Source organism: Phymastichus coffea, unplaced genomic scaffold (genome assembly GCF_024137745.1).
Source record: "Phymastichus coffea isolate CEN01 unplaced genomic scaffold, Cenicafe_Pcof_1.1 PCOF00017, whole genome shotgun sequence".
Lineage (NCBI taxonomy): Eukaryota > Metazoa > Arthropoda > Insecta > Hymenoptera > Eulophidae > Phymastichus > Phymastichus coffea.
The window spans coordinates 711,691-738,016 of record NW_026706828.1 but is presented as its reverse complement, the minus strand read 5'-3'; the positions used below and the strand labels follow the sequence as shown (position 1 = coordinate 738,016).

General features: G+C 36.9%; 1 protein-coding gene across 6 annotated transcripts in view; it reads left to right on the top strand.

Moving 5' to 3' along the window:
• The first annotated feature begins 5,134 nt into the window (after positions 1–5,134).
• LOC131675209 (inositol hexakisphosphate and diphosphoinositol-pentakisphosphate kinase-like) overlaps positions 5,135–26,326 on the top strand; it is a 650,144-nt gene continuing 628,952 nt past the window's right edge. For 2 of the 6 annotated variants that reach the window (XM_058954120.1, XM_058954117.1), the window contains exons 1-2: positions 5,138–5,503; positions 5,841–5,948. In XM_058954120.1, the coding sequence (XP_058810103.1) occupies positions 5,471–5,503; positions 5,841–5,948 (141 nt within the window). In that variant the 5' untranslated portion in view covers positions 5,138–5,470. Of the gene's footprint in view, positions 5,504–5,840; positions 5,949–26,326 lie in introns of all 6 variants that reach the window. The other 4 variants (XM_058954118.1, XM_058954119.1, XM_058954122.1 and 1 more) reach the window with 4 other exon arrangements.

The following is a 26,326-nucleotide window of genomic DNA, read 5'->3' as shown; positions in this document are numbered from 1 at the left end:
ATTTGACTGCTGCGGATCTCGATAGGGACCTGCTTGGACCGGAACTGCATGCCACTGTGCCACAGCGAAAAATATTTATAAATGAAATGCTTCCCCTAACACAATTGAAACTGTTTAAGAGCCTGAAGCCTATAGCAAGGGGACTTGGCTTCAGGTATGTATGGCACAGTGGTGGACGGTTCTTGGTTCGAAGAAGGGTGGGTGAGAGGGTGAGCTCGTTCGAGACGGAGGCAGATTTGCAGGCCATTAGGACGGCATGGGATTCAAGGAGCGGATCAGGGTCGTCGGTGACATTGGGGACCGTGCCGCGGGGAAGGGACGTGGCGGGGGATGCGGGTCCTGTTAATGAGGGCGCTGCCATCGATAAGGGGACGGCATGACTCGCAAAGGCAGGCACCGCGGGTGTTGCGGATCGCTGTGGCTTCCTCAGGGCTGGCTTTCTCAACATAAACTCGCTACGAGCAAGGGTTGAGAAGCTGCGACTGTTCCTGGCTGGGGATGACACTTACCACATTTTTGGACTTGCCGAGACCTGGTTGGGGCCCGTGGTTGAAGACCACATTGTACAGGTCCCGGGTTATACGGTAATAAGATGCGATCGCAACACGAATGGGGGTGGAGTTGCTCTCTTCATACGCGAGAACTTCAAAATTAAACAACTAGCATCTTCTGCTACGCAGAGGCCAGGTAAACCGGGAATACCTGAGTATCTCTTTTGCAGTGTTGAGACGGGCGGCTCCCCTTCGGTGCTTGTCGGAGTGATCTACCGTCCACCAAAGGTGCCCTTTCAGAAGGGCTCGGATCTGTTCGAGGTGTTGAGGGACCTTTGTGATGGTTTTAGCCATAAGATCATCATGGGTGATCTCAATGCTGACATGACCTCGGGCTCGGATGATGCTGTTACCATCAAGCGACTAAGTGATGAGTTGTCGCTGGGGCTAGTCCGGCATGGCCCGACTCACCATGTGGGAGACTCTCACACGTGGATCGATGTCATGCTGACTGATTCCTGTGACACCATCAAGGACTATAAGGCGGAATTGCTTCCCGGTTTTGGCAAACATGCCATCATTGATGTCACGATCGACATATACGCGCCGTCTCCGCCGAGGGATAATTTTACATACCGTAACATCCGCGGTATCTGCCCTGAAAAGCTTCAGGACTTTTTAAGATCCTGTGATTGAGCAATGACCGAGTCTGCCGAAACAGATCTGGAGGGAGCTATTGAGGGTCTTAGTAATAACTTGACCGAAGCCATTAACGTACTTGCACCTGAGAAGGTAGTTTGCCTTAGAAAGAAATATGCTCCTTGGTTTGGTCCTGAGTTGAGGAGACTTGTTGATAGGCGTGATGCTATGCGCAGACGCTACAAGCGTACTGGGCGGGCGGATGTCTTGGATGAGTCTCTAAGGCTTAGCAACGAGGTCGATGCGCGTATAGAACGAGAGCGTATTGAGTTCATTCACAATCATTTATCTAATGCTCTCGATGAAGGAAAGAATATTTGGAAGGAAATGCGTAGCCTCGGCCTCTTGCCTGGTGCGGGTGGGGATGGGCTTCATGGGTTCGCCCTGGACGAGCTGAATGACCACTTTGCTGGGGTTTCTGTCGCGATGCTTGAAGATATAGACGCTGGGATGGACGGAGTGAGTGTTATGGACGAGGAGGGTTTTACCTTTACGCCAGTTAGCGTAAGCGATGTCGTCCTAGCTGTTTCCCACTTTACATCACAAGCGAGCGGAGTTGATGGAATTCCCCATGGGGTGGTGGCGAAGGCTCTTCCGGTAATGGGCGGGCACTTGAGGACCATATTCAACTCCTCATTTGCTAGGGGAGTGTTCCTGGGTGCCTGGAAGCGGGCACAGCTGATAGCCTTGAGGAAAAATACTGCACCCTCCTCGGCATCGGATTTCCGTCCGATAGCGCTGCTCTGCTTCCTGTCAAAGGTGCTTGAGAAGCTTGCCCATGACCAGATCACGGAGTATCTAAAGAAAAGTCAACTTCTGGATCCCTTCCTGACTGGTTTTAGGCAGAATCATAGTACCCAGACCGCGCTAATAAAACTAACAGATGACATCCGAATGGCCGTTGATGAAAAAATGGTGACGCTCTTGCTGTTGTTTGACTTCAGCAAGGCATTTGACACCGTGTCACCTTCAAAGCTTTTGCGCAAGCTCCGTGCCCTTGGCTTCTCTGGTGTTGCTCTTCTGTGGCTGAAATCCTACCTACAAGGTCGCTCACAACGAGTAACCTCTAAGGGTGGGAGCTCGGACTGGCGGGAGACCAATCTGGGGGTGCCGCAGGGCTCGGTGCTGGGACCGCTCTTGTTTTGTCTATACGTCAATGACCTGAAAGATGTACTTAGTGGACGTGGGGTTTCGCACCTTTTTTATGCAGATGACCTGCAGATTTATCTGCATATACCGAAAAAAGAATTGACGAGAGGAATCAGCATACTGTCAAAAGCGGCGGGATTGGTCGTGGGCTGGGCCAGGGAATCGGGCCTGCGCCTCAATGCTGGCAAGACCAAAGCTATTATTTTTGTGACTAACAAGGACACAAATGACATATATGCGGAGACAGAGCAGAGGGAAAGACTGCAGAAATTAAACAATGCGTGTGTGAGGTATGTCTTTGGCATCCCACGTGATGCATCGGTCTCTCTGTTCAGACAAAGGTTAGGTTGGTTATGTATGGACATTCGCAGGGAGTATTTTGCATCTCTGCAGATGTATAAGTGCCTGCGAATGCGCGAACCGGACTACTTGGCGACGATGTTTAATATGCATAAATCGAAATATCCGGGCAGAGTGGGACAGGCCGAACTGAGGGTGGCTAAAGCAAGGACGGAGACGGCACACAGATCCTTTAGGATCATGGGAGCTCGACTCTGGAATTCCCTTCCGTTTAAACTGAGGCATGCGCCGTCGCTTAGCAGCTTCAAGAGGGGGGCACGAAAGTATTTTGCAGCGTTAAATGCATAGGCCACTGAGGGGTGCTACTGGAGTTATGGTTATACAGGTTGATGAATGTACGATGACAGTTTTGACTTCAGACTGCCTTACTAGTTTTAAGTAAACTGACTCTAGTCAATTGAGGATTTGATGATATGTTTTAATAAGAACTGATGATAACGTGTTCTAGTCTATCTAGTCTGTTTGAGTGTATTTTATGATTTATGTTATCGATCATCAACCTATTTGTATATACTCTCATAAGCACATGTTGTATGATGTGTACGTGTTTGCGCGTACACTGATTGTTATATTTTTGTATCATGCAAATAAAGACTCTATCTATCTATCTATCTATCTCTCTCACCGAATAACAATTCATTGTAAAATCCTATTCGCGTGCATTAGTCTTTCGGCCCATAAAAGACTGTAGTTATTTTTTTACTAATTAAAGTTAGTCAAATTCATTCGCCGATTACGTCATTTAATTTCCCATTAGTTTAAGCGATTTGTAAAAGGCTTAGGTTTTAATCCGATTAGATCTAGGGGATTAAACGGATTAGGCGCAAAGCCGCCCACACCTAAGATACATCGAGTGTCACAAGTCACGTGACTTAAGGTGAGTTCAACTCCGTTGGATTGAAGACAATTAAGCGGAATCACCTGACGCAAAGGCGAATACACGTACATCTATACGTGTTTAACGGAGCGGCGGTTAGCTCTGCATCGTGGGAGTTTGTTCTTAAATAAATTTCCCATTTTTTCCTATATGACCTATAAAAATTAAAAATTCCAAAATGTACGTCTTAAAATGGCGGCGAAGTAGAGATTTTTTTTGTAACTTCAGAAGCGTTTTTCTTGAAAATTAGACATTCGCGAAAAATTTCTAGGATGAAAAAAGTCTTGAAATTGGCCAAGAAATACTCTCAAATTTTTTCAGATTTTTTTGAGACAATTTTCGACTTTTTGGAAAATCCAATTTTCCAAAAATGTCTAAAAATTTTGAAAAAATTTGATAGTGTTCCTTGACTGATTTTAAGACTTTTTTGTTCTTAGAAATTTGTTGCAAAAGTCTTTTGTTTTTGAAAACAAAATTATTGAAACCTTCAACGAATTCCGAATTTTCCAAAAAGTCGAAAATTGCCTAAAAAAAATCTGAAAAAATTTGTGAGTTTTTCTTGGCCAATTTTAAGACTTTTTTGATCCTAAAAATTTTTCGCGAAAGTCTTTAGTTTTCGAGAAAAATGCTTCTGACGTTAAAAAAGAAAATTCTACTTCGCCGCCATTTTTAGACTTACATTTTTGAATTTTTAATTTTTATAGGTCATATTTCGAAAGTTTGAAATGTTTGTGCAAACCTGTGCTCATTTTTATTGAATAAAAACATGTTATTTTGATAGAAAATTTTATTTTTAAATTTTTCTCGACAAATTTTTCAGTGCTTTTCTCGTAAAAAGTCGCCATATTTTTTTTCTTGAAATTTAATCAACATTTCGACTTTAGAATCTTGTAGAGCGACCCCAAAAACATAAAGTAAGTCATTTTTAGTCATATTCTTGATGTTTAAGTACTTCAAAAATAAACGCAAAGTAAAGTTAAGATTTTTGGCTTTTTCGGCGTTAATGGGTTAAAGTGGATAGAGATTCATTCTACTTTAATGAATTTCAATTATCATTTTTAGGTCTCAAAAATAGACTCAAAGTTGATTTCATTTTCAATTCGGTTGAATGTCCTTGTTTTAATAAGGTTTTCCCCTACAAAATCTATATAAATTTTTTTTCCGAAAGAATGTGTACAAAATTTGTATAAGTTTGATACAAATCTTAAGTCAGAGTCACTTTGTCTGCTTTCCCTACTTATAAAGAAATAACCTAATATGTGGCTTTTATTTGATTTTAATAATCAGTTATTCAAAAAATTAATGGTTCAAACGATATTATACGTAAAAATAAATATTATGCAAAAAATATTTTTTTATGACCGGTACGTCGATTGCTATGAATATGAAAACTAATTACTACAGCGCGCGATCAAACACCCAATGTTTAACCGGAAATAATTAAATATGACAAAGCTTTCTGCATACATAATGCACTAATCATATTTTGAAAGTATATGGAATGATGATTTTAAACAACTTGGTATCGTATAAGATTAATACAGTCCAATATCTTATATTTTTAAAACTAATTAAGCACAAATTAAAATTTTGCCCGCAAGTATACGGCCATATTGCCGATGACGTCACAATTGAAAATGCTATATTCTGATTGTCAACGTGTTTGTCAGAGGGCGATTTTAGGGCGAACACCACATGGATTCATTGTAAGATATATTATATTGTGATTTAACCAGAAATTCATTGTTTAATCTCATTGGTTGATTAGTTCAATAGAAATCCAACTCAAGAAGAAAGATTGTATTATCTTTTTCTAAATCTATTTGAAACTTAAAAACAAAGCAGTTTTACCTGAACTAATGCAAAATTTAAGTTATAATAGGATTGTTTTGAAATGTCGTATACTGAACTTGAACATGGATATCAGGTAAAAATATTCTTAACAATATCATATTTATTAACTATTAACTGAATGAATGAATTAAATGATAAGAAGATGTTAAAAATTCTTTATAATCACTTTTAATGCTTGATGTAATGAAATGAGAAGCTTCGTTTTACATAAAAAGTACAAATATTTAAAGTAATGAAATATTTTCATGAAAAGAACAAGTATTTCAATGAAATTTATATACTACTATAAGTAAATTTAATAATATGCAATATATTTCAAACTATGTCTAAAAAGCAATGTAGTAATCTAATGTGTAAAATATATCAAAAATTAAAATCATATATAAATAGAATACTTTTATTGTTGATAGGGGCTTAAGAATGCAACAAATCAACCTATCTTTTATGTAGGAGAAGTAGGTCCTTTGCAACAGGGTTTTGCTGGTCCAACGTCTTCCTTGTGTAGATCTTCTAATAGAGTAAGTCTTATTATTATACTCATAATAATTAGTTTTTATTAGATTAATTAATTAGATTAATTAATTTTACTAATTTTGGTATATTTTCTATAAGTTTTAATAGATATCAATTAGTCTCACAATTTAATGAGCAATATTCTTTAAAAAGTTTAAAAAACCAAAAATTGATCAAATAAATAAAGGCATCAATTTAATATAATATCATATCTTATAGGTCTTTTATTATTACCCTACTTCATTGATATGAAACTAGTGTTGGTTACAAATCAAAAGTAACAAGAAATGCTTAAAATGTATATTCAAGTTTTCAATGTTATCAAAGATCGCAATTCCTAATTAGCTGTAACCAAAGTTATTTCAATTTAAGATTTGAAAAATAATACGTAGTTTTATGGAGAGATATATTATTCAGAAATAATAACAATAGAACATTTCAACTACTATGTTTATTGTTATAATTAATGAAACAAATAGTTAAATTCAATATTTTTCATTATTAGCTCCAAAGATAAGCTATCATTTATAGTTCATAGATAGATGGTATTGTCTGGTATCCATAAATATGATTTCAAAGTATTGTCAAATATCTGCAATTTTTAAATGACATCTTCTTTTAGTTGTGTCATCATAGAGAAAATTTGAGTTTTAAAAATAGACTTTAGCATATTATTAATTCCAATTAGCAGCCTATAACATTTTTTTCTGTTATAACAAGTAAATCTGTACTCGTTTCTTTTTCCCCAAATGCATCTGTGTGTATATATATATATGTATATATACAAATTCCTATATATATATATATATATATATATATATATATATATATATATATATATAGGAATTTGTAGTTCGAAGAGTTTTTTAAAGTTATTGAGTACTTATAGTTAGATTAATCTAAACACTTTACGACAACCTTAATGAAAATTCTGGCAAAATTAAGTCAAGTACTGTAAGGCAGTTACTGGATTGAAACGTTTTTTAAGAGTTCTCTACTGACGAGATTCTCAACTCCGGCTCCCGTATATTATAAAGGTGGTTACTGCGTTTAGCTCAATAGAATTAAGAAAATTGTTGATTTTTTGAAGCGAAGAAATTTTGACGCATTTCTTAAATGGCCAACTTCCTTGCAGTTTTTACCAAAATTCGATATGTACTTTTATTTGTTTAGAGAAAATTATAACGTCAAAATTTCAAAAATGCATAATTTCAATGAACAGAACTCTGTTATTAATTTACAAAATCCCAAAATATAATGATTCCACATTATTTATAAGTATCTCAGAAATGTGAATATTAATTTGAAAGTTTTAATATTCATTGGAAAAAAATAGAGATACGATTTAGTGAAGCAGCATCGCACCGCAGCACCGATTTAACAACAATTTCGTTCATAGAGCTTTCAAGCCACGAATTTACCTATAACTTTTAACACGATAAGTGCTTCAGAAATTAAAAAGTTTCATTCTATCAAAGTTTCATAGTTTCGTGAAATATTGCTTCTTAGTTCTATCTCATTTTTACAAAAAAAAAAAGAAAACAAAAATTATGCTTCTTATAGGCAAATATATTGAAAATTCTATTTCCTCACTTTTTAACTAATAAATAAAATAGAACCAACGATCAGAATATTACAACATTTTGATAGCATAAAGCTTGTTAAAAGCTCACTAAATCACATCTTTAATTTTTTTCAATAAATATTAAAACTTTAAAATTGATATTCACATTTTTGGAATATTTATAATCAATGTGGATTCATTATATTTTAGGTTTTTATAAATTCCTGATAGTGTTTTGTTTATTGAAGTTTGTAACGGGGTGGATGCTCCGTTTTTATTCCGATAATTCGTTCGACGCGCAATCGTACCGAGACGCACGCGGTGATATCCAAATATTCAAATTCGTTAACCGGAGAGCAGGAGGGGACGGGAGCCAGTCAACCAACTTACTACTAGCAAGAAATGATAACAGTAAAATCATATACAGACTGGTTTCTTTATCACGTAATCTACAACGCACTTGGCCCACGTGTTTATGTTTACGCAGCGCGCGCGACAATCATGCATCGTCGATCCATTTACAATCGTTCGCTTACTCATTTGCATGCTCGCTAACGATTTCCTTATATTCGCCGGTGTGAGGGGAGAGCTAAGATGTTACGCGCGGTCACTTATCGAAAACAATAACGCGAAGCTGGCCAGCTTACCTTATGCGATTAATCACGCTGTCAAGGGGAGAAGTTCAATATCGTAGTTTAGCGCGTGGCTCAGGTTGCCACTATTCCGCTTAAACACGAGGCTCTCACTGTCGTCGTGTTGCTTCCGTTGGACGGATTTGGCAACCTCGTGGCTGGCCTCCGATGGCGTCTCGGCTAGCCACTCGAATTCGCAGCAGCAACAAAGAACTATCGGCCGGTTAACGTTCACGCTCCTTGTGGCGTTCACACGTATGCACGTCGTTGCCGGTGATAGAGGCACTTCTAGATTCGGCCACGCTATTCGCGACTTTCGGATAGCCGCACAACTCTAGCGCTAGTGTTCCTGGACTCCTGCACGCTGTTACCGGTGTCAGAGGCGCTCTCCTACTGGTCCTTTTCTCTTTTTACGCGTTCCTTCCCATTTCGGACCGAGTTCCCGTTTTCGATTTGCCTGGGCCGGTCGGTGCTGCCCTCGCGGGTAGCCACGCGATCGAGACGGTAGCGCAAACCGGACGTTTACCGTCACAAGTTGTACATTTTTGAAATTTTGAGGTTATAATTTTTTCTGGGCAAATAAAAGTACATATCAAAATTTTCTGTTGAAATAATTCCGTTAAAAACCATTGAACAATTGATCAATAAATTTCAATTTTCGATCTGAACACTCAAAATGACCATTAAGGATTATTCAGAAACAAACAAGATTTCTCGAGCTATTGAATTCTATTAATTATAGTAAAATAGATTACTATTGCATTCCATTGAAGTTTATTATTTTTGAATCATCTTCAATATAAAAATTTACCATTAAACTAATAGATTTTAATTAGATTTGTGACGTCGTGGCAACGACACATTTCAAGTGCACCTGAGGCTTGGCGTAGTCTCAGGGTTCTGTTGTTGCTAGTACTGCGATTTCTCGCATAAACTAGCGAGATCACCAATCGAAAATTTTTAAAACCGAGGGGGACAGTGCCACTAAACCTATACTTCTGCACTTGGATTCCAATCAATAGTTGTAATTCGAGAGCGCGAAGTATCCTGGGTCCTATCAATAGTAGAACCCAGTTTTCCTATTACAAATTGTACTTGGAGCCTATCAAAAGTAGTCTCTAAATACAAAAAAGGGAAGAATTTTCGAATCACAAGCTGTTTCTAAGATAGAGGGGAGATAGATAAGTTACAAAAAATAAAAATTTTGTTTGTTTACTCTTTTTTTTATTGAAAACTTTACACTTACTTGCGGATCCTTATTCTACATTAGTCGATTTTTTTTGTTTTGTTTGTTCCGCTTCTTGGGTTTCTTGGCTTCTTGTCTGCTTGGCTCTTTCACTCACTTCTTGTCTAGACTCTTGGTTGGGATCTGACTTCTTGGTTTACTGACTCCTGTGCTTCCTTCAGTCTTTTCTTGATCTGTTTGTCTTCTTTGCGGCTTTGTTGCTTTACTTCTTGGTTAACTGATCCTTGTGCTTCCTTCAGCACTCACTCACTGGTACTCAAACTCTCTCTTACACTCTGCCCTTTGGGTCTTGTACAGTCCTTTTTATATCAGGTGGGTAGTTGGGTGGTGAGTCCCTATCTCAGCTTCTCGGTTTCGGGAGGAGTGGAGCAGGCAATGGTGCGTTAATTGGCCCGTTTGTCTCTTCTGATTTTCCTCGCTGGATTTTCGGGACCTGATTGGAGCGGGGGCGTGGAGAAAATCGGGGGCGCGGACGCAAGGGTACAGGCCTTAGCTCGTGAGATGGCTCCTCGAGTGTCATTCGCAGCCAAGATTTGTCTAAAATTTTGTAATTATTAATAACCGAAGTCGGAATAAATATAATCGACCATACATAGCTTATACACTACTTATATTAACAATCAATATTATAATTAAATTCGCTGCAAAATATAGTTATTAATAATTATGTAATAATAAAATTTATTAAAAAATAGAGCGATGCTTATTATCTTGCACGCTACGCTGTGTAGATTAATTTCTTATAATAAAAGTTTACTGAGTAACATTGAATTCATTAAAATTAACGTATATTTTTGTATTTTTCTATTTTCTGCTTAAAACTAAGCTCCGGAGCGAAAACTCGATAAGAGGTTTTGAGAGGCCAAAATTATTTCTGACATATTGTTGAAGTTAAAATATTCAAATTAAGAAAAAAAATTATATCGTAATTTCTAATGCTTAATTTCTAGTTTGAAAGGGAAAAATTCGTTAGTCATGATTTTATGGCCCTCTTCTTTTATCAGCATCTCGGCGCCCACGTGTTCGGAGGCTGCATGCACTTTGTATGCAAGTGCGACGGGCGGAAGAGCGTAATAAAAAAAAAGAATGCATGCTTATATAAATTTGGACTAGATTTTATTGCCGTTTGGAGGTTGTCAAGGAAAATTTCCCTGCGACACTTGACTCGGTTCCCACAGCTCACGGGAAACGGTTTTAACTCCATTGTCGGTCTTAATACTAAAAAAAAAAATTATTTATTTGAAATTTGAAATTATATGGCCCGCCGTCATAGATTCAATAATTTTCTCATGAATATTATACAATCGCTAACAATCGTTAATTGGCGTGTTAAAATTGAGGATTTAAATCCATGAAACGCACGGCATTTAATGAATACTATATTCAATAGAGAAAAATCCATTTGAATGAGTAGGTATTAATGGTTTGCTATTATATACGAATTCTTGAATCTTTTCTGATCGTATTGAATATAAAAATAGAATTTTAAATGAATATACTTTATGAATTTCAATAATTTTCAATAGAATGAAAATTTATTTGAATGTATGGGTATTAATGGCTTGCTATTATAATTTTTAACAATTTTGAATAGATTTATTGCAATTTAATGCTTTTCTTTGAATAAATAATAAAAAAAATATATTAAGCATTATTAATTGATTTAATACTTATATTGAAATCGTTTCTTGTCCTTTTTTTCTGTTTAAATATCATATCAGTGAATTCTTCACCTTTTTGATCATGGCTACTCTTTTCCTAGAAACTGAGAATTTGTTGTGATCTCTCCTAATGGGTCAAAGTTATCTTCGGAATCTGATCGAAATCCGGACTTACACACGTCGGATTAAGAATAGTCATCATCAGCATTGTTTGCGGAAACGAAGATTAGGGATTCGCTTCTCTCAATGTTTTGAGAAATATTTGCCTCAGTTTCATATGAGATACTTAGGATTGTACCTTCATTACCGTGAGTAGTGCTCCTCTTGTCTTCAAGAATACCATGTGTCGTCACTGCTGTGCCTTTTTTCGATTTTTTTAATCCTAAAAATTCATTTTTACATATATTGACTTATAACAATAATTAATACCAATAAATTTATAAAATTCAGATTCAAGTTATTTATAAAATTTATAAAATTCAGATGAAAGTTGGAAATTTTCATTGACACGTAACTATTGAAGTTGTTGAACGCCATTGAGTGATGGAAAATGATCTTATTCTCTTTGTACAGCGTATCCATGTAATTCGTCTTGAACCAAAATCTATAGTAAGCTGAAAATGAAAAAATATCGATTTTTTTATACAACACACACACACACACACACACACACACACACACACACAGAAGAATACACATATATATCTTTGTAAGCTAGCAAACCTGTCGGTTTGAGAGTTTTAGGAGGTTCAGATGCTTTTTTTGTCGAGTTACTTCTATTACTGGGATTTTTCGGTGCGAGTTCTCGCAGCAAGAACCGGCTCAGTTAACTTGGCGACGATCAAATTGCCAACCAAGCTAATTGCGAAGGGGTTAGAATGTTGCAGAGAACATTTGTTAATGATTCACGAGATATTGTAATACCATTTTCAAGATGTACAGTGCCGGTCAGCCACTTTTACCCCCCCACGGGCAAAATCAGTCTGACTTCAAAGTTTTATATCTCTGGTAGAAATTAACGTACAGAGACGCGCGTGGATGCGTTTGAAAGGTCTTTCGGAGAGCTTTCAAATGATATGACTCACGGTTGCCATCGATTGTCTTTTTTTTTTCAATTTTTTTTTCTCACAGTCGGTACGCTAAAAAGATGAGAAACCACAAAAAAAAATTTTTTTCCTCCCATTCAATAATACTACATAACAAGTATCGTAAATTACATAAAAAAAAAAATCTTTTTTTTTCGACCTTGAAAAATAATTTAAACCGAAAAAAAAAATTTTTCGAAAAACCGAAAAAAAAATTATTGCAGTATTCTACGTGAAAAAACAAACATTTTTTCTCCTATAAATTTTTTTCGATTGTTACAATTTGACGGAGATAAAAAATGTTGAAAAAAACTGTCACTTCCAGGAAAAACTGCCCGTGCTCGCGTCATATTTGACGAAAATAAATTTTTGATGAGTGATTCAGATAGGGCTTGGTAATAGCTAAAAAATGGTGTACTTCAAATTTTCGTACGATTTTTTTTCCAAAATTGGCTAATTGTTAAAAATAATAAAAAAATTTCAGAATTTTCAATTTTGCATAATTGTTGCAAAATTTAAAAAAACAATCGATGGCAACCGTGAGTCATATCATTTGAAAGCTCTCCGAAAGACCTTTCAAACGCACCCACGCGCGTCTCTGTACGTTAATTTCTACCAGAGATATAAAACTTTGAAGTTAGACTGATTTTGCCCGTGGGGGGGTAAAAGTGGCTGACCGGCACTGTACCTATTTGCATAATTAATTGGTATATGTACATATTACGACAAACATGTGGAAAAATAGTTGATTCATTGTATATATATACCTCACCATTTTAAAACTTGTCACCAATAGATAAATCCTGAGGATTGGTTATTGGCTTAACGGCAGATTCTTTGACTAATTTTTCTATAACTGTGAAATTATAAGTTCAATTATTTTATTATAACAATACTAGGAAAATTGAAAAATCATCAAATACAAAAGTGAAATAATCAATCAATCATTGAAAATATAGATAAAATGCAGAACAGGTTCATAATTATTAAAGGATGAGAAAGCATTATAGTGTGTAATCTAATTTTGGTTTTTTGAAAGCATACAATATGACAAAAATTATCACGCAGAATTTCGATAAAGCAACGGTATATATAATAAATAATAGTAAAGTGCATTTATTCTACCGATCATGGTGATGAGTAAGATGTATCAAGGATAATAATCCATTTCAAAACGATGACATAAATTTGACCTTATTATGACGTTTTTCCCCTAACGAGGAAATTAAAAAAAAGAATAGCATGGTCAGGCATTTTTAGTTGCGTAAAAAAACGGGCATTATCTTCTCTGCTTACATAGATACTATATACGCACACATGCGAACGCACATATTGCATTTATACATACTTGACAAATGCAAAATCTGAACTTTGGTTCCGTCATCCAATTTGTATTTAAATCCCTTATCTAAGCTCGTGCTTGTAAACGTCTTTTTAAATTTTTGGATTGCTACGATTTCTACTCGATCAAGAAAAATCCCTTCTAAATGTTAAATACGTGCCCAAAGCACTGCTTTCTGTACAACGACATCAATTTCTTTTTCTGCACTTATTGTACTAATATTTGTTATAACATTTTCAGAAAAGTTATACACTCGCGTATATAATATGTATAATCAAGAACAGGGAAAGAACTTATTCGGCAATGGAGTTATTATTTCGCCATTGTTCTCGCGTTGATTATGTCGTGCCAGTGCTTCAAGAAACACGGGCATCTGACGCGTGCGCAGTAAACTAACAGTCGTGCTGGCCGGCTTTCTTTGTTTCGTCTGCGTCTATATAGAACGTACTAGAACGTACACGCTGTAGGACGGAATCGAACCGTACGCAACTTATAGTGGAGTTATAAAAGAATCAAAGATCGAATTTGTAAAATATTCATTATAAACACAAGCTATGAAAGCGAACATAATATGTATGTTCTATATTGAGTGCGTATTATAATGTCGGACGATGAGAGTGTATATATAACCTACTCTGACAATTTTGTATATTTATATCAGATTTATACATACATTATATTAAATACTAGAATTTATAATTAGACATTGATTGATCGTTATTAAACAACACAGCTATGAAAGAGCGTAGTAATTATAATAACGTGCTAGTTGTATATTGCATTTATGGTTTATGGTAAGTAGAATAAATATTGATAATATATTAACATAAAAGAAAATAATATTTTCCATCTACTGCATATAATAACAAATAGAAAATATATTTAACTATATGAATTAACATTTAATTTACCATTGAAGCCAGCTAATTAGTATACTAAGAATGACGATGGATGCAGAAAGTTATAATTACACATCGGATAATGATACAATTGTATCCATCAACGATTCCGATTACCTATACAATAACATATAGACAATAATTCAAGTATAAGCAGCAGTATCAGTGTTGAACGACTTTTCCCCTAGTGGTACAGATTACCTTTGTCTTCAAATTTCATGTCTAGTGATGTCAGTTGACAAACACAAAAATAATGGGCAATAAAATCAGCAGAATATTTGCAAGCTGTTACGTGTAATCGTAAGACAAACAGCACATAATTTCTTGTTATAATTTATGTATTTAATATAGCTATTATTTTGAGCACGATGATAATTATAAACCAGTTTTCAAAATGAGATACAGTTATATATATGTTTATGATTAAAATATTCCAAGCATATTATTGATTTCTTAAATTAAGTTCAGAACTCTAACAATATGTAAGCAAGCTTTTTTAATTGTATTATATGTTTATTACGTATGAGAAGTTTTATTCGATCAAATACATTACACAAGTCAGCATGTTTTTCTTACAGACTAAGTAATAGCCATTTCTGAAGTAAATTTCGGCTTCAAACTCAAATCCGGGCTCCGAATTACGCCATCACTTGAGGTTTTAGAATAATCCTAACCTAAAAGTGCGAAAAACACGGTTATTCGCCATATTTGAGCATTCATAACATCGCCATTTTTTATTATTTTTCAAATCTGAAGTAACCATCAGAAAGGACTACTCTCCAGTTTCCCACGTCACTATTTATATGTATGATATTCATTTTTTAGACCGGAGACATCGTCGATTGAAAAGAACTAAATTATAGGTTTCGCAATGATTGATAACGGAAAAAATTACAACATACTTAGGTTTGAAACAGCAGAGCCCTACCTGTCGTGGGTTTGATGTTATTGAAAATTCAATCCACTTTAGTAAGCATCTAAATATGAAAAAAAATATCAGAATCATCAGTAATATTTGAGACAAAATAAAAAAAACTATTCACATCGGCTATTATAACTGAAAGAGTTGAAAATATTGTTTGAACAATGATTAAACAATGATGATAGCATTTTGTATCATATTAATAATAGTCAAATATTAATGGAGAACAAAAAGTCACGTAACTTTTACATATTTCAATGATTTCGAATGGTTTTACATCATTTCTATTGAGATTTGACTTATTAACGACCAAATACACTGAAATTTTGCTCGAATTTTGAGTTGTTAGAAAAGGTATAAGAAATCCTAGAATTTTTGCCGATCCCTCATATCTTATGTTTTTGAGGTCGCTCTTTCAGAATCTGACCTCAGCATTAATCTAACTACAGAAAAATTAAATATGACGGCGTTTTTTAATTTAATTAAAAATGCCTAAAAAACAATGTATTTTTTTCAAATCAGTTTTTTACCTTTAAACTGTGAAGGTCTTTTCAAAAAAAGTATCTAATCGGAGCACTTAATATCTAAACTTTAAAAACTACTTCTGAGAAAATTTTTAAATTTAAAATGGCGGAAAACTAATGAAAAATCTTAAAATGTAATGTTTTTTTGAAATATTATATTTATCTCTGAAAAAATTATTGTTTTGACATAATTTCAATAGTGATATTAACCTGAAGTTATAATACTAAAATTAGTAATTTAAAAAATGGCGGATTCATGATGGCGGCCAAAAAATAAAAAATTTGAAAAAAAATTAAAGTAGTTGCATTATTTTTCTTTTATTCGTAGAGTTTGGTTGTGAATATTAGTATTTCTTTTCAGAACATCATTTATAGTCAAAAGCAAAATGACGAAAACAATATGGCGGCTGTCAAAGTAAAATTTAATAAATATAATTTCAGTAAAAAATCAATTTTGACTGATTTTTTTGAATTTTTTAAGTATGACTGCACTTTTTTATAACTTTGATTCAGAAGTTATTGTAGGTTAAAAAATTAAAAAGGCGTATCCAAGATGACGGATAAAAAAATAAAAATATTTGTAGTACTTTCTTTTGTAGTTCGGTGACGTCTTAATCGGCTTCTTATGTAGGCTTTTTTTAGTCTACACCCACGCGTGTAATCCGGAATGAGCGTGTGTATTGTAGAAAACGTTTTTGCTCGCGTGATTTTAACTTTGGAAAAGTGCGAACCAAACGCTATAGTACCACGGATGCAAAAGGGAAAACAAAGTGCGACTCCTGCCACATCGACGTTTGAAGAAGGGAAACGACTTCGCGAATGCTAAGTAAAGAAAGAAAATGGTTTTGTTTTAACTTATTTTTTCAAGATTTTTATTTTGTAAACTATATTTATTGCAGCTTTGCGCGCTTGCGATAAGTTCACTTTTTTAAATTCGATTCGTTGCGGATTGGCGTACGGTGCTACAGGCTTGGTCCAGAGCTTGGCTCTAGGCTGGAGAGTAGGTGTCAGAAGATCAGCTTCTCCGGGGCCGTACAGGGCTTTTTATTAGCTGGGGGGTAGTTTTTCCCTTTCTCAACCCTACGAAAAAGCTTCTTTGTGAATTTGGTCACATTTTCCTCATTGGTAGGTGGATTTTCTTGTCCAATTTTAACGGTTTTAATTGGACTGGAGGCGTGGGTTTTCCGAAACTAGCGGGGTGGAGCGAAAATTAAGGTTTGGGCCTCTCTTAAGAGATGGACCCACTCGTACCATTTTGGTCAAAATTTTAGTACCTATTATTAACAATAATTGCGCGCAAAGCTACGTTCAATAAAATTACTTAAAACTAAATATAGGAATTTATAATTATATTTTAATCTAAAAGAAACAAATAGGAGGTTAGATTTCATTCGAGTGGAGTGTGGACGTGTCTTGGATGTGAGCGCGAGTTTTGGTAATAAAGTCAAAGAGGAAAAGTGTTTGAGGAGAGAAATAGAGGTGAAAAGAGCGTGGAGGTGGAGGAGGAGTGGAGAAGAGAGAGAGAGGCCTGGAGAAGAGCAGGAAAAAGCAGAGAAAAAGGAATAAAGAAAAAAATAAAAGTTGAGGTTAAGAGAGAAAATCAGAAAGCGGGAAAGGCAGGCAGAGAGGAGGCGCGATAAGAAGTAAAGGCAGAGACAGAAAAGGTAAGACAGGGAATAAAGGTGGGATCACGGGTATTTATAGAGAGTCGAATTAAGGCATACGGGATAGGATGGAAAGATTTGTGACAACAGAAAAATTAAGAGATAAAGGTGGAAGGTCGGATAAGAAAGGCCCAGAGGAGGAAAAGAAGAAAAGAGTAAAGGTGGTGAGGGAGAGAGAGAGCGGGGAGGGGCTGAGGAAGAATAATAGAGGAGAAATGAGAGAGGCAAAGAGATTCAAGAGTGAGAGCGAGGGAAGCTAGATGGACGGGGAGGGGGAGAAGGATTGGACAACACGTTAAGAGAAGTGGGAAAAAGTAGTGGTGCAGAAGAAATAATGGAAAAGATACGGACAGACATAAGGAAATTAAGAGAGGTATGGAAGGAGGAAAGGAAAGAATGAACAGAAATGTTTAAAGAAATAATGGGAAAAATGGAAAGAATGGAGGCAGAGGGGAAAAGAAGAGAAGAAAGGTGGGAGATGGAAATAGGAGAAGTTAGGAAAGAACAAGAGAGAGAGAGAGAGAAGAAAGAGACGAAAGAAGAAAGGGAAAAAGCAGAACGTAGAGAAAAGAAACTGCAGGAAAAATGGGGAGAGAGGATGGACCAGTTGGAAGAGGAGTGCGTGAAACTAAAAGAAAGCATAGAAGGAGGAAACAAGAAGCAAAGAGGAACAGAAGTAGGCAATAAGGAAGAATTAGAGCATATGAGAGAAAAAATGGATAGAGAAAGTAGGATAAACAATATAATAGTAACAGACTTAGAGGGTGAGTTAAGATGGGAAAAGAAGGGAGAGGCAGAGGTCTGGTTAAGGGAGGTACTAGAAATGAAAGGAGAGATAGTGAATCTGAGAAGAATAGGAGGAACAGCGGAGAGAGATGATCGGAGAGAAAGAAGAAAGAACATGTGGCAAATTAGATGCGCGTCATGGGAACAAAAAGAAGGAATTATGAAGAAGAATAAGAATCTGTCACAGAAAAAGATATACATAGATCAGGACTGGACGTGGAAGCAGAGAAAGACAAGAGAGGAAGTAAGAAGGAAAGCGAAAGAAATAAGAAGTAAAGGTAAAGAGGTAAAGATGTGGCATAACGGGGTGAAATCAGAGGAAGAAGAATGTTGGTGGAGCGAGAGAGAGGGAAAAATGGTAGGAAAGGGGGTGGAAGGGTTTCGAAAACAATAGGGATAAAAGAGAGAGAGAGAGAAGAGAAGGGAGAGAGAGGGGAGAAAGGCAGTAAAAATACTATTCTGGAACGTGGCAGGGGTGAGGAGCATGGAGGAAGACGACTGGGAATATGTTAGGGAATTCGACATAATAGGGCTAACGGAAACCTGGGTGAAGAGGCAAGGGGCAAGAACTGGTGTGGAGAAACAACTGAAAGGGTACAGTATAGAGTGGAGAGATTCAAGAAGAGAAGAAAGAAGAGGGAGAGAAATAGGGGGAGTAATAATGGCGGTAAACGAGAGGAAAGGGATGAATAAGGTTGAATGGAAGAAAGAAAGGACAAGTGAAGTAATAGTAGGAGAAATAAAGATCGGAGGGAGGGAATACATGATAGCATCGGTGTACGAGGTGTGTTCAAAAAATAACGAGAATTTTCGTTTTATGAAAAAAATATTTATTTATTCATCTACATTAATGTTGTCGCCTTCAAAGTAGTCCCCTTCGGATACAATACACTTATGCCAACGCTTTTTCCAATCCTCGAAACACTTTTGAAACTCGATCTTTGTAATAGCTTTTAGCTCTTTCAGCGATTCGCTTTTAATGTCATCTATGCTTGTAAAACGACGGCCTTTTAATGTTCTCTTTATTTTTGGAAATAGAAAAAAGTCACATGGAGCCATATCTGGCGAATATGGAGGCTGAGGCATCGTTACAGTTTCGTTTTTGGCCAAAAATTCACGAACAAGCAATGAAGTGTGAGCAGGCGCATTATCGTGGTGCAAAAGCCATGAATTGTTTTGCCACAAATCCGGGCGTTTTTTTCGGATTGCTTCACGCAAACGATGTTGAACTTGTAGGTAGTACTGCTTATTGATTGTTTGACCTTGTGGCAAGAATTCATAATGCACTATGCCATTAAAATCGAAGAACACAGTGAGCATAACCTTCACATTCGACCGTACTTGTCGAGCCTTTTTCGGTCTTGGCGATCCAGAATGCCTCCACTGGGACGATTGAGCCTTAGTTTCGACATCATATCCGTAAACCCATGTTTCGTCACCTGTTATAACACGTTTTAGTAGTTCTGCATCGTTATTGACTTCATTTAGCGACTCCTGAGCAACTTCCATTCGCCGCTGTTTTTGTTCGAAATTCAACAATTTTGGAACGAATTTTGCTGCCACATGTTTCATACCCAAAACATTGGAAAAAATTTGATGGCATGAGCCAACTGATATGCCAACATCATCAGCGACTTCTCTGATTGTGATTCGGCGATCGTTCATAACCATTTCTTTCACTTTTTTCACGTTTTCATCGGTTGTTGATGTGCTTGGGCGTCCGGGTCGTTCGTCATCTTCAACGTTTTCGTGGCCATCTTGGAAACGCTTATACCACTCATAAATCCTTGCTTTACTCATAGCAGACTCACTATATGCCTTTGTTAACGTTTGACAAACTTTACTACACTTTATTTTATTTTTTACGCAAAATTTAATACAAATTCTTTGATCCATTTTTGTTCACAAACGAAAATCGCCGAGCTCGAAAAACACGTCTAACGTTAGCGGCTGCCACTTAAAAAGTAAGCAATGAATATTGCTGAACATTTTATCGTACTTCAGGGGCATGTGTACCAACAAAATAAAAAAAAATTTTATACAAGCGGACTCTCCAAACCCGTGAAATTTAAAAATTCTCGTTACTTTTTGAACACACCTCGTATATGCAACATGAGAAGAAGGAAAACTATGAATACCTAAGTGAAGAGATTGAGGAGAATAGAGGAAAAACAATAATTATAGGAGGAGACTTCAACGCAAGAACAGGAAACGAAGGAAGGGAATGGGAGACAGAAGAAAACCTAGAAGAAATTAAGGCCAAGGATAAAGTGTTAAACGCAGAGGGAGAAGAAATGATAAAATGGCTAGGAGAAATAGGCTTAGTGATAACGAATGGGAGAAAAGAAGGAGGTGAAGAGGGAGAAATAACATATATAGGAGCGAGAGGAATGTCAACGATAGACTATGTAGTAGGTAACGAGGAAGGTGATGAGGCGATAAAAAAGGTTCAAATAAAGGAGAGGGTAAAGTCGGACCATTTACCAATAGAGGTGGAATTGGGAGACAGAATAGCGGAAGAAAGAAAAGAAGAGGAAGAAAGAATGATAGACGACTGGAGTGAAGAAGGTATAAGGGAGTATCAGAGATGGATAGATGCAATAGAGGGAACAGATAAATGGAAAGATATAAAAAATAGAGTGAAGAACGCAGTTGTAAAAAAGACGATAAGGAAAAAAAAAGGATCAAAAAAAAGCTGGTGGAGAAAAGAATGTAAGGCAAAAAGGGATAGGGTGATGGCAGAGTTAAATAAGGTAAGAAAGGGGGAAGGAGACAGAACCAAATACCTAGAAGCAAAGAGAGAATACAGAGAGGAAATAAGAAAAGCAAAAGAAGATGAAGGGAAAAGAGTGACAGAAGAAATAAGAACAGATAAGACGAGAATAAAATTCTGGGATAAAGTGAATGGCAATAGGAAGAAAAGAATTGGATTAGACGAAAATATAGGAAAAGAAGAATGGATAAAGCACTTCAAGGAACAATTGGTAGAGAAAGAACAGGAAGAAATTAAAGGGGAAGAAACCGAAGACAGCGAAGGAGAGGAAGGTGAAGAAATCAAAGAAAGAGAAGTTAAAGAGGTAATAAGAAAAATGAAAAAGAAAAAGGCGACAGGAGAAGATGGTATAGCAAATGAAGCGTGGGTGGAAGGCACGGAAGGCTTGATAAAAGATATGACAAAATGTTTAAATGGAATATGGAACGGAGAAGGATATCCGGAAGAATGGAGGAAGGGAATAATAGTACCAATATATAAGAAAGGGAGGAAAGAAGAAGTAGGAAACTATAGAGGAATAACGCTGATGGATACGGGATATAAAATATATGCGGAAATACTGAGATAAAAGCTGGAAAGAGAACTAGAAGCTAAAGAAACGCTAAGTGATACGCAGATGGGATTTAGGAAGAAAAGAGGAACAATGGACGCGATATTTATATTAAAAACAATAATAGGAAAGGAAATAAGAGAAAAAGGAGGAAAACTGTGCGTATTCTTTGCAGATATGAAAGCCGCTTTTGATAAAATAAAGAGGAAGAAAATATGGGAAACAATGAAAGAGAAAGGGATAAATAGGAAAATTAGGAATAGAATAGAAGAAATATACAAGAAAACAGGGAGTAAGGTAAAAGTCGGAGGAGAAATAATTGGGGAGTTTGAGACTTACAAAGGCGTAAGGCAAGGGTGCCCTCTGAGCACTACGCTATTTAATCTTGCCTTCGCCAACCTGGAAGTGAAGATCAAGCAGGTGCAGGGAGGAGGGGTAGTGATAGGAAGGAAGAAAATATGGACATTAGGATACGCAGATGATATAGTGATAATGGCACAGAGTGAAAGTGGAATGAAAGCAATGCTGAAAAAATTAAAAAGATACCTGGAAGAAAGGGGGTTAGAGTTAAATGTAGGAATATCAAAGATGATGAAATGCAGCAGAGGAGGAGGAAGGGGGAAGGAAGAAGAATTCGAATGGGAAGATGAGAAGATAGAGATGGTAAAAGAGTACAACTACTTAGGATATGTGATAAGCAGAAATAACGGGGAAATAAAAAGCAGATAAAGAAGGTAGAAGGGAAAATAAATATGGGACTCGGAAAGTTATGGAGGCTAGGAGAAAAGCTATTTAGAGAAAACTGGGAGCTAAGGATGAACCTGTTCGATGCTCTGGCGAAAAGCGTGATTATGTATGGAGCAGAAATCTGGGGATGGAAGAGATATGATGAAATAGACAGACTACAACTAAAATACATAAAGTGGGTATTAGGATTAGATAGAAACACGCCAAGTTACCTAATACGATGGGAAACAGGAAGACAAGAAATGAAAGAAACAGCATTAGAAAGAGCAATGATGTATGAAAACAAAATAAGAGAAGAAAGAGATGGCTTAATAAGAAAAGAAGCATGGAGAGAATTAAAGAAAAGGGAAAGAAATGAAAAAGATAAAAAGAGTAAGAAGGAGGAGAGAGAGGAAAGGCTGGAAAAAAGTAAAATATACAGAGAGAGAGAAGAGGTAGATGAAATGAGGGAAGAGTTTTGGGAAGAAATAAAAGATGAGCTGAAGAAAAAAGATGAAAAAAAATTAGAAGAAAAGCTAGAAAAATCAAGATACACAAACGAGTGGAAAGAGCTGAAAGAAGAAATGAAAAGGTATAGGTTAATGGAAATTCAAGGAGAGGGAAGAATAAAAGGCCTGCAAATAAGGGAAAGGTTTAGGTTAGGTAATGAAACGAGAGGAAGCAGGTATTAGGAAAAAGAAGAAAATAAGAGATGCAGAATGTGTATGAAAGAGGAAGAAAATTGGAAGCACATGGTAGAAAAATGTGAAAAAAGCAGAAAGGAAGGGGAAGAATGGGAAAAAATAATAATAGGAAGCAAAGAAAAGATAGCGTGGATGATGGAGATAAAATGGGAAAGAAGAAGAAATGAAGAGAAGAAAGAAAAAGAAAAGCAAGAAGACGAAGCTACAAGACCCTAAGGAGAGACGGAAACAGAAGACAGAGAAGCAAGACTCGCAGACACATCTACACACACATACATACACACACATACACACAAAACACAAACATACGTGCAAACATAAACATACACATGCACACGCACACACACAAGACACAAGTAAAAGCAACTACACAAGCGAGAGGAAGCAGGTATTGGAGGATGGAGTAAAATGGAAAAGAAGAAGAATCGAAGAAGAGAAAGAAAAAGGTGAACTAGAAGGCAAATCATAAGATACTAAGAAAAAATAAGTGAGGTTGAGGAAAGGAAAGGCAGAGGGAGCAATAGGAAACAAGAAAAAGGTGTCAAAGCCTTAACAAGAAGAAAGATAGATGAAATGATTAGCAAGAAGGAGAGCAAAAGCAAAGGAAAGGCAAAGGTGAAAAGGCAAAAGAAAGTAATAAAGGAAAAGCTGAAATGAAAACAGAAGAGCGGAAAAGGCAGATCTTGGAAAGAGAAAGAGGAAGAGAAGATTAATCATAAGAAAAATGAGAAGAAAAGAGGAAGAGGCAGGCGCAGAAAACAGGGACACAAGAGTTGCAGACACACCTACAAAGGCACATATTTACACAACACATACACATACACACGCACGCGCGCACTCACACACCCACACGCACACACAAAACACATACATAATCAACTACACAAACTGGATACGAGACACAAATAGAAATTTAAGAAATGTAAACCAAATGTAACATATAAGTTGTAAATAACTAAACTAAACTAACTAAAAGAAACAAATATGGTCCGAAGTTCATGCGTTTATTCTTTATTTTACAGTCTATTATTGTTTATTTAATTTGAAGTTATAAAAAGCTCAAAGATTTCGCGAGTTTTCGTCTAAGGGAAGGAGAATCCCTTAATTAACATGAACTTTTACCATATTCTTAAGTAAAAATTGATTAATATTAATATTAATTTAGTGTTTGATGTCTACTAATTTAGATCATAATTTCTACGATGGTACGTTCAGAAAAAATAACGGTGACTACACTAGATTATAAAATATATTTTAACACTCAGGACGTGAAACGGTCATTTCGCGCACTGTTCGGCATACGCGAAACGATATATTCTCGGCGAGAGGTAGAGAAAGAAACGTGGCCTAAACCCGTATATTTTGGCATTGTATTCACTATAGCAGTATGTGTGTGAGAGAAAATGAAAGAGAGAGAGCAAAATGCGTATATGTACGAGGGTGGTCCGATAAGTACTTAGCCTACAAAAGAAAAACGAAAATTTTAGAAAAGTGGCGTTTTATTTTTCAACATAGTCTACTTTTAGTTCGATACACCTGGCCCAGCGATGCCCCAACTTCTTTAACCCGTCTGAAAAATACGTTTCCTCGAGGTCTGAAAAGTAGGCTTCCGTGGCAGCGATTACCTCCTCATTCGACTCAAATTTCTGCCCGGCGAGTGACTTTTTCAAGTTTGGAAACAAAAAGAAGTCGCACGGGGCCAAATCTGGAGAATACGGTGGATGGGGCAGCAGTACGTAGCCTAATTCGACCAATTCGGCCATGGCGACGGTGGAGGTGTGATCCGGTGCGTTGTCATGGTGGAAGAGCACTTTTTTCTTCGCCAAATGGGGCCGCTTTTTCTGCAATTCTACGTCGAATCGGCCCAATAATTCGGCACAGTACGGCAGTTTTGTGACCGTTTTGCCCGTCTCCAAGTAGTCGATGTAGATCACACCTTGTGAATCCCAGAAAACGGTAGCCATCACCTTTTCGGCCGATGAGGCAGTCTTCGCAGAGATTAGTAGGGAGATTGCTGACAGCAATGCTTTCGAGCGTGCCCGACCAATGTTACTGGTTCGAGCGCCCCGTAGTGGCCAGAGCACTGAAGTTGACGCACAATTTCGTTTAGCACGAGAGAGGAATACCAAACGTGCGTCTAATATACAGAGGAGAAGAAGAGAATGTGCGTCTGACCAATCACGTTAGCCGATGGGCGGGGCGAAGCAACAGTGCGAGTCTGAGCACTCGAAGAGTATTTCGTCTCGGCAAACCTTTTCTCTTCGACCGGAGTAGAGGCTTCGATTCCCACTCGATGCAATTTTTTTTATGATGCATAATTAAATATCTCGAAATATCTGAAATACGAGGGTCGTTTGAAAAGTCCGTGCAAAGTCAGAGAGATAGCGCTACTAGTGCGTATCAAGGTTATCTTTAGTTAGTAGCATATCTTGGAAGAGCACACACCAAGTTTCAGCCAGACCGGCTAATTACTTTGCGTTTTGCATTCGTTTCAAACAAAGAAATCGAGTGGTTGTAAACAAATGGACGAAAAAGAATTTCGTGTATTGATTAAACATTACTTTTTCAAAGGCAAAACGCCTCAGGAGATTAAGCAGAAGCTTGATAAACATTATGGTGATTGTGCACCTTCGATTAGAATGGTTTATAAGTGGTTTCAAAATTTTCGGAGTGGTCATATGAGCACAAATGACGCTGAACGTCCTGGACGCCCTTTTGAGGTTACCACTTCAGAAATCATTGATGAAATCCATGTTATGGTGATGGCTGACAGAAGAGTGAAGGTGCGTGAGATTGCTAGTACTGTAGGCATCTCGAGCGAACGGGTACATAATATTTTGCACCAACATTTGGACATGAAAAAGCTATCCGCTAGATGGGTGCCGCGATTGCTCACGGTTGACCAAAAACGAGATCGTGTGAAGTGTTGCAAGAATGGTTTGCAACTGTTCCAGCAAAATCCGCAAGACTTTAAGCGTCGTTTCATCACTGTAGGTGAAACATGGATACATCACTACACTCCTGAGACCAAAGAACAGTTTAAACAATGGGTTACCAAGGGGGAATCTGCTCCGAAAAAGGTGAATACAATTCCTTCGGCCGGGAAGGTTATGGCGACTGTCTTTTGGGATTCGCAAGGAATAATCTTCATCGACTATCTGGAAAAGGGTAAAACCATTACAGGCGAATATTATTCATCGTTTTTGGATCGTTTGAAAACCGAGTTGCTAGAGAAACGTCCACGATTGGCCCACAAAATAGTCCTCTTCCACCACGACAATGCGCCAGCTCACGCCTCAGCAGTT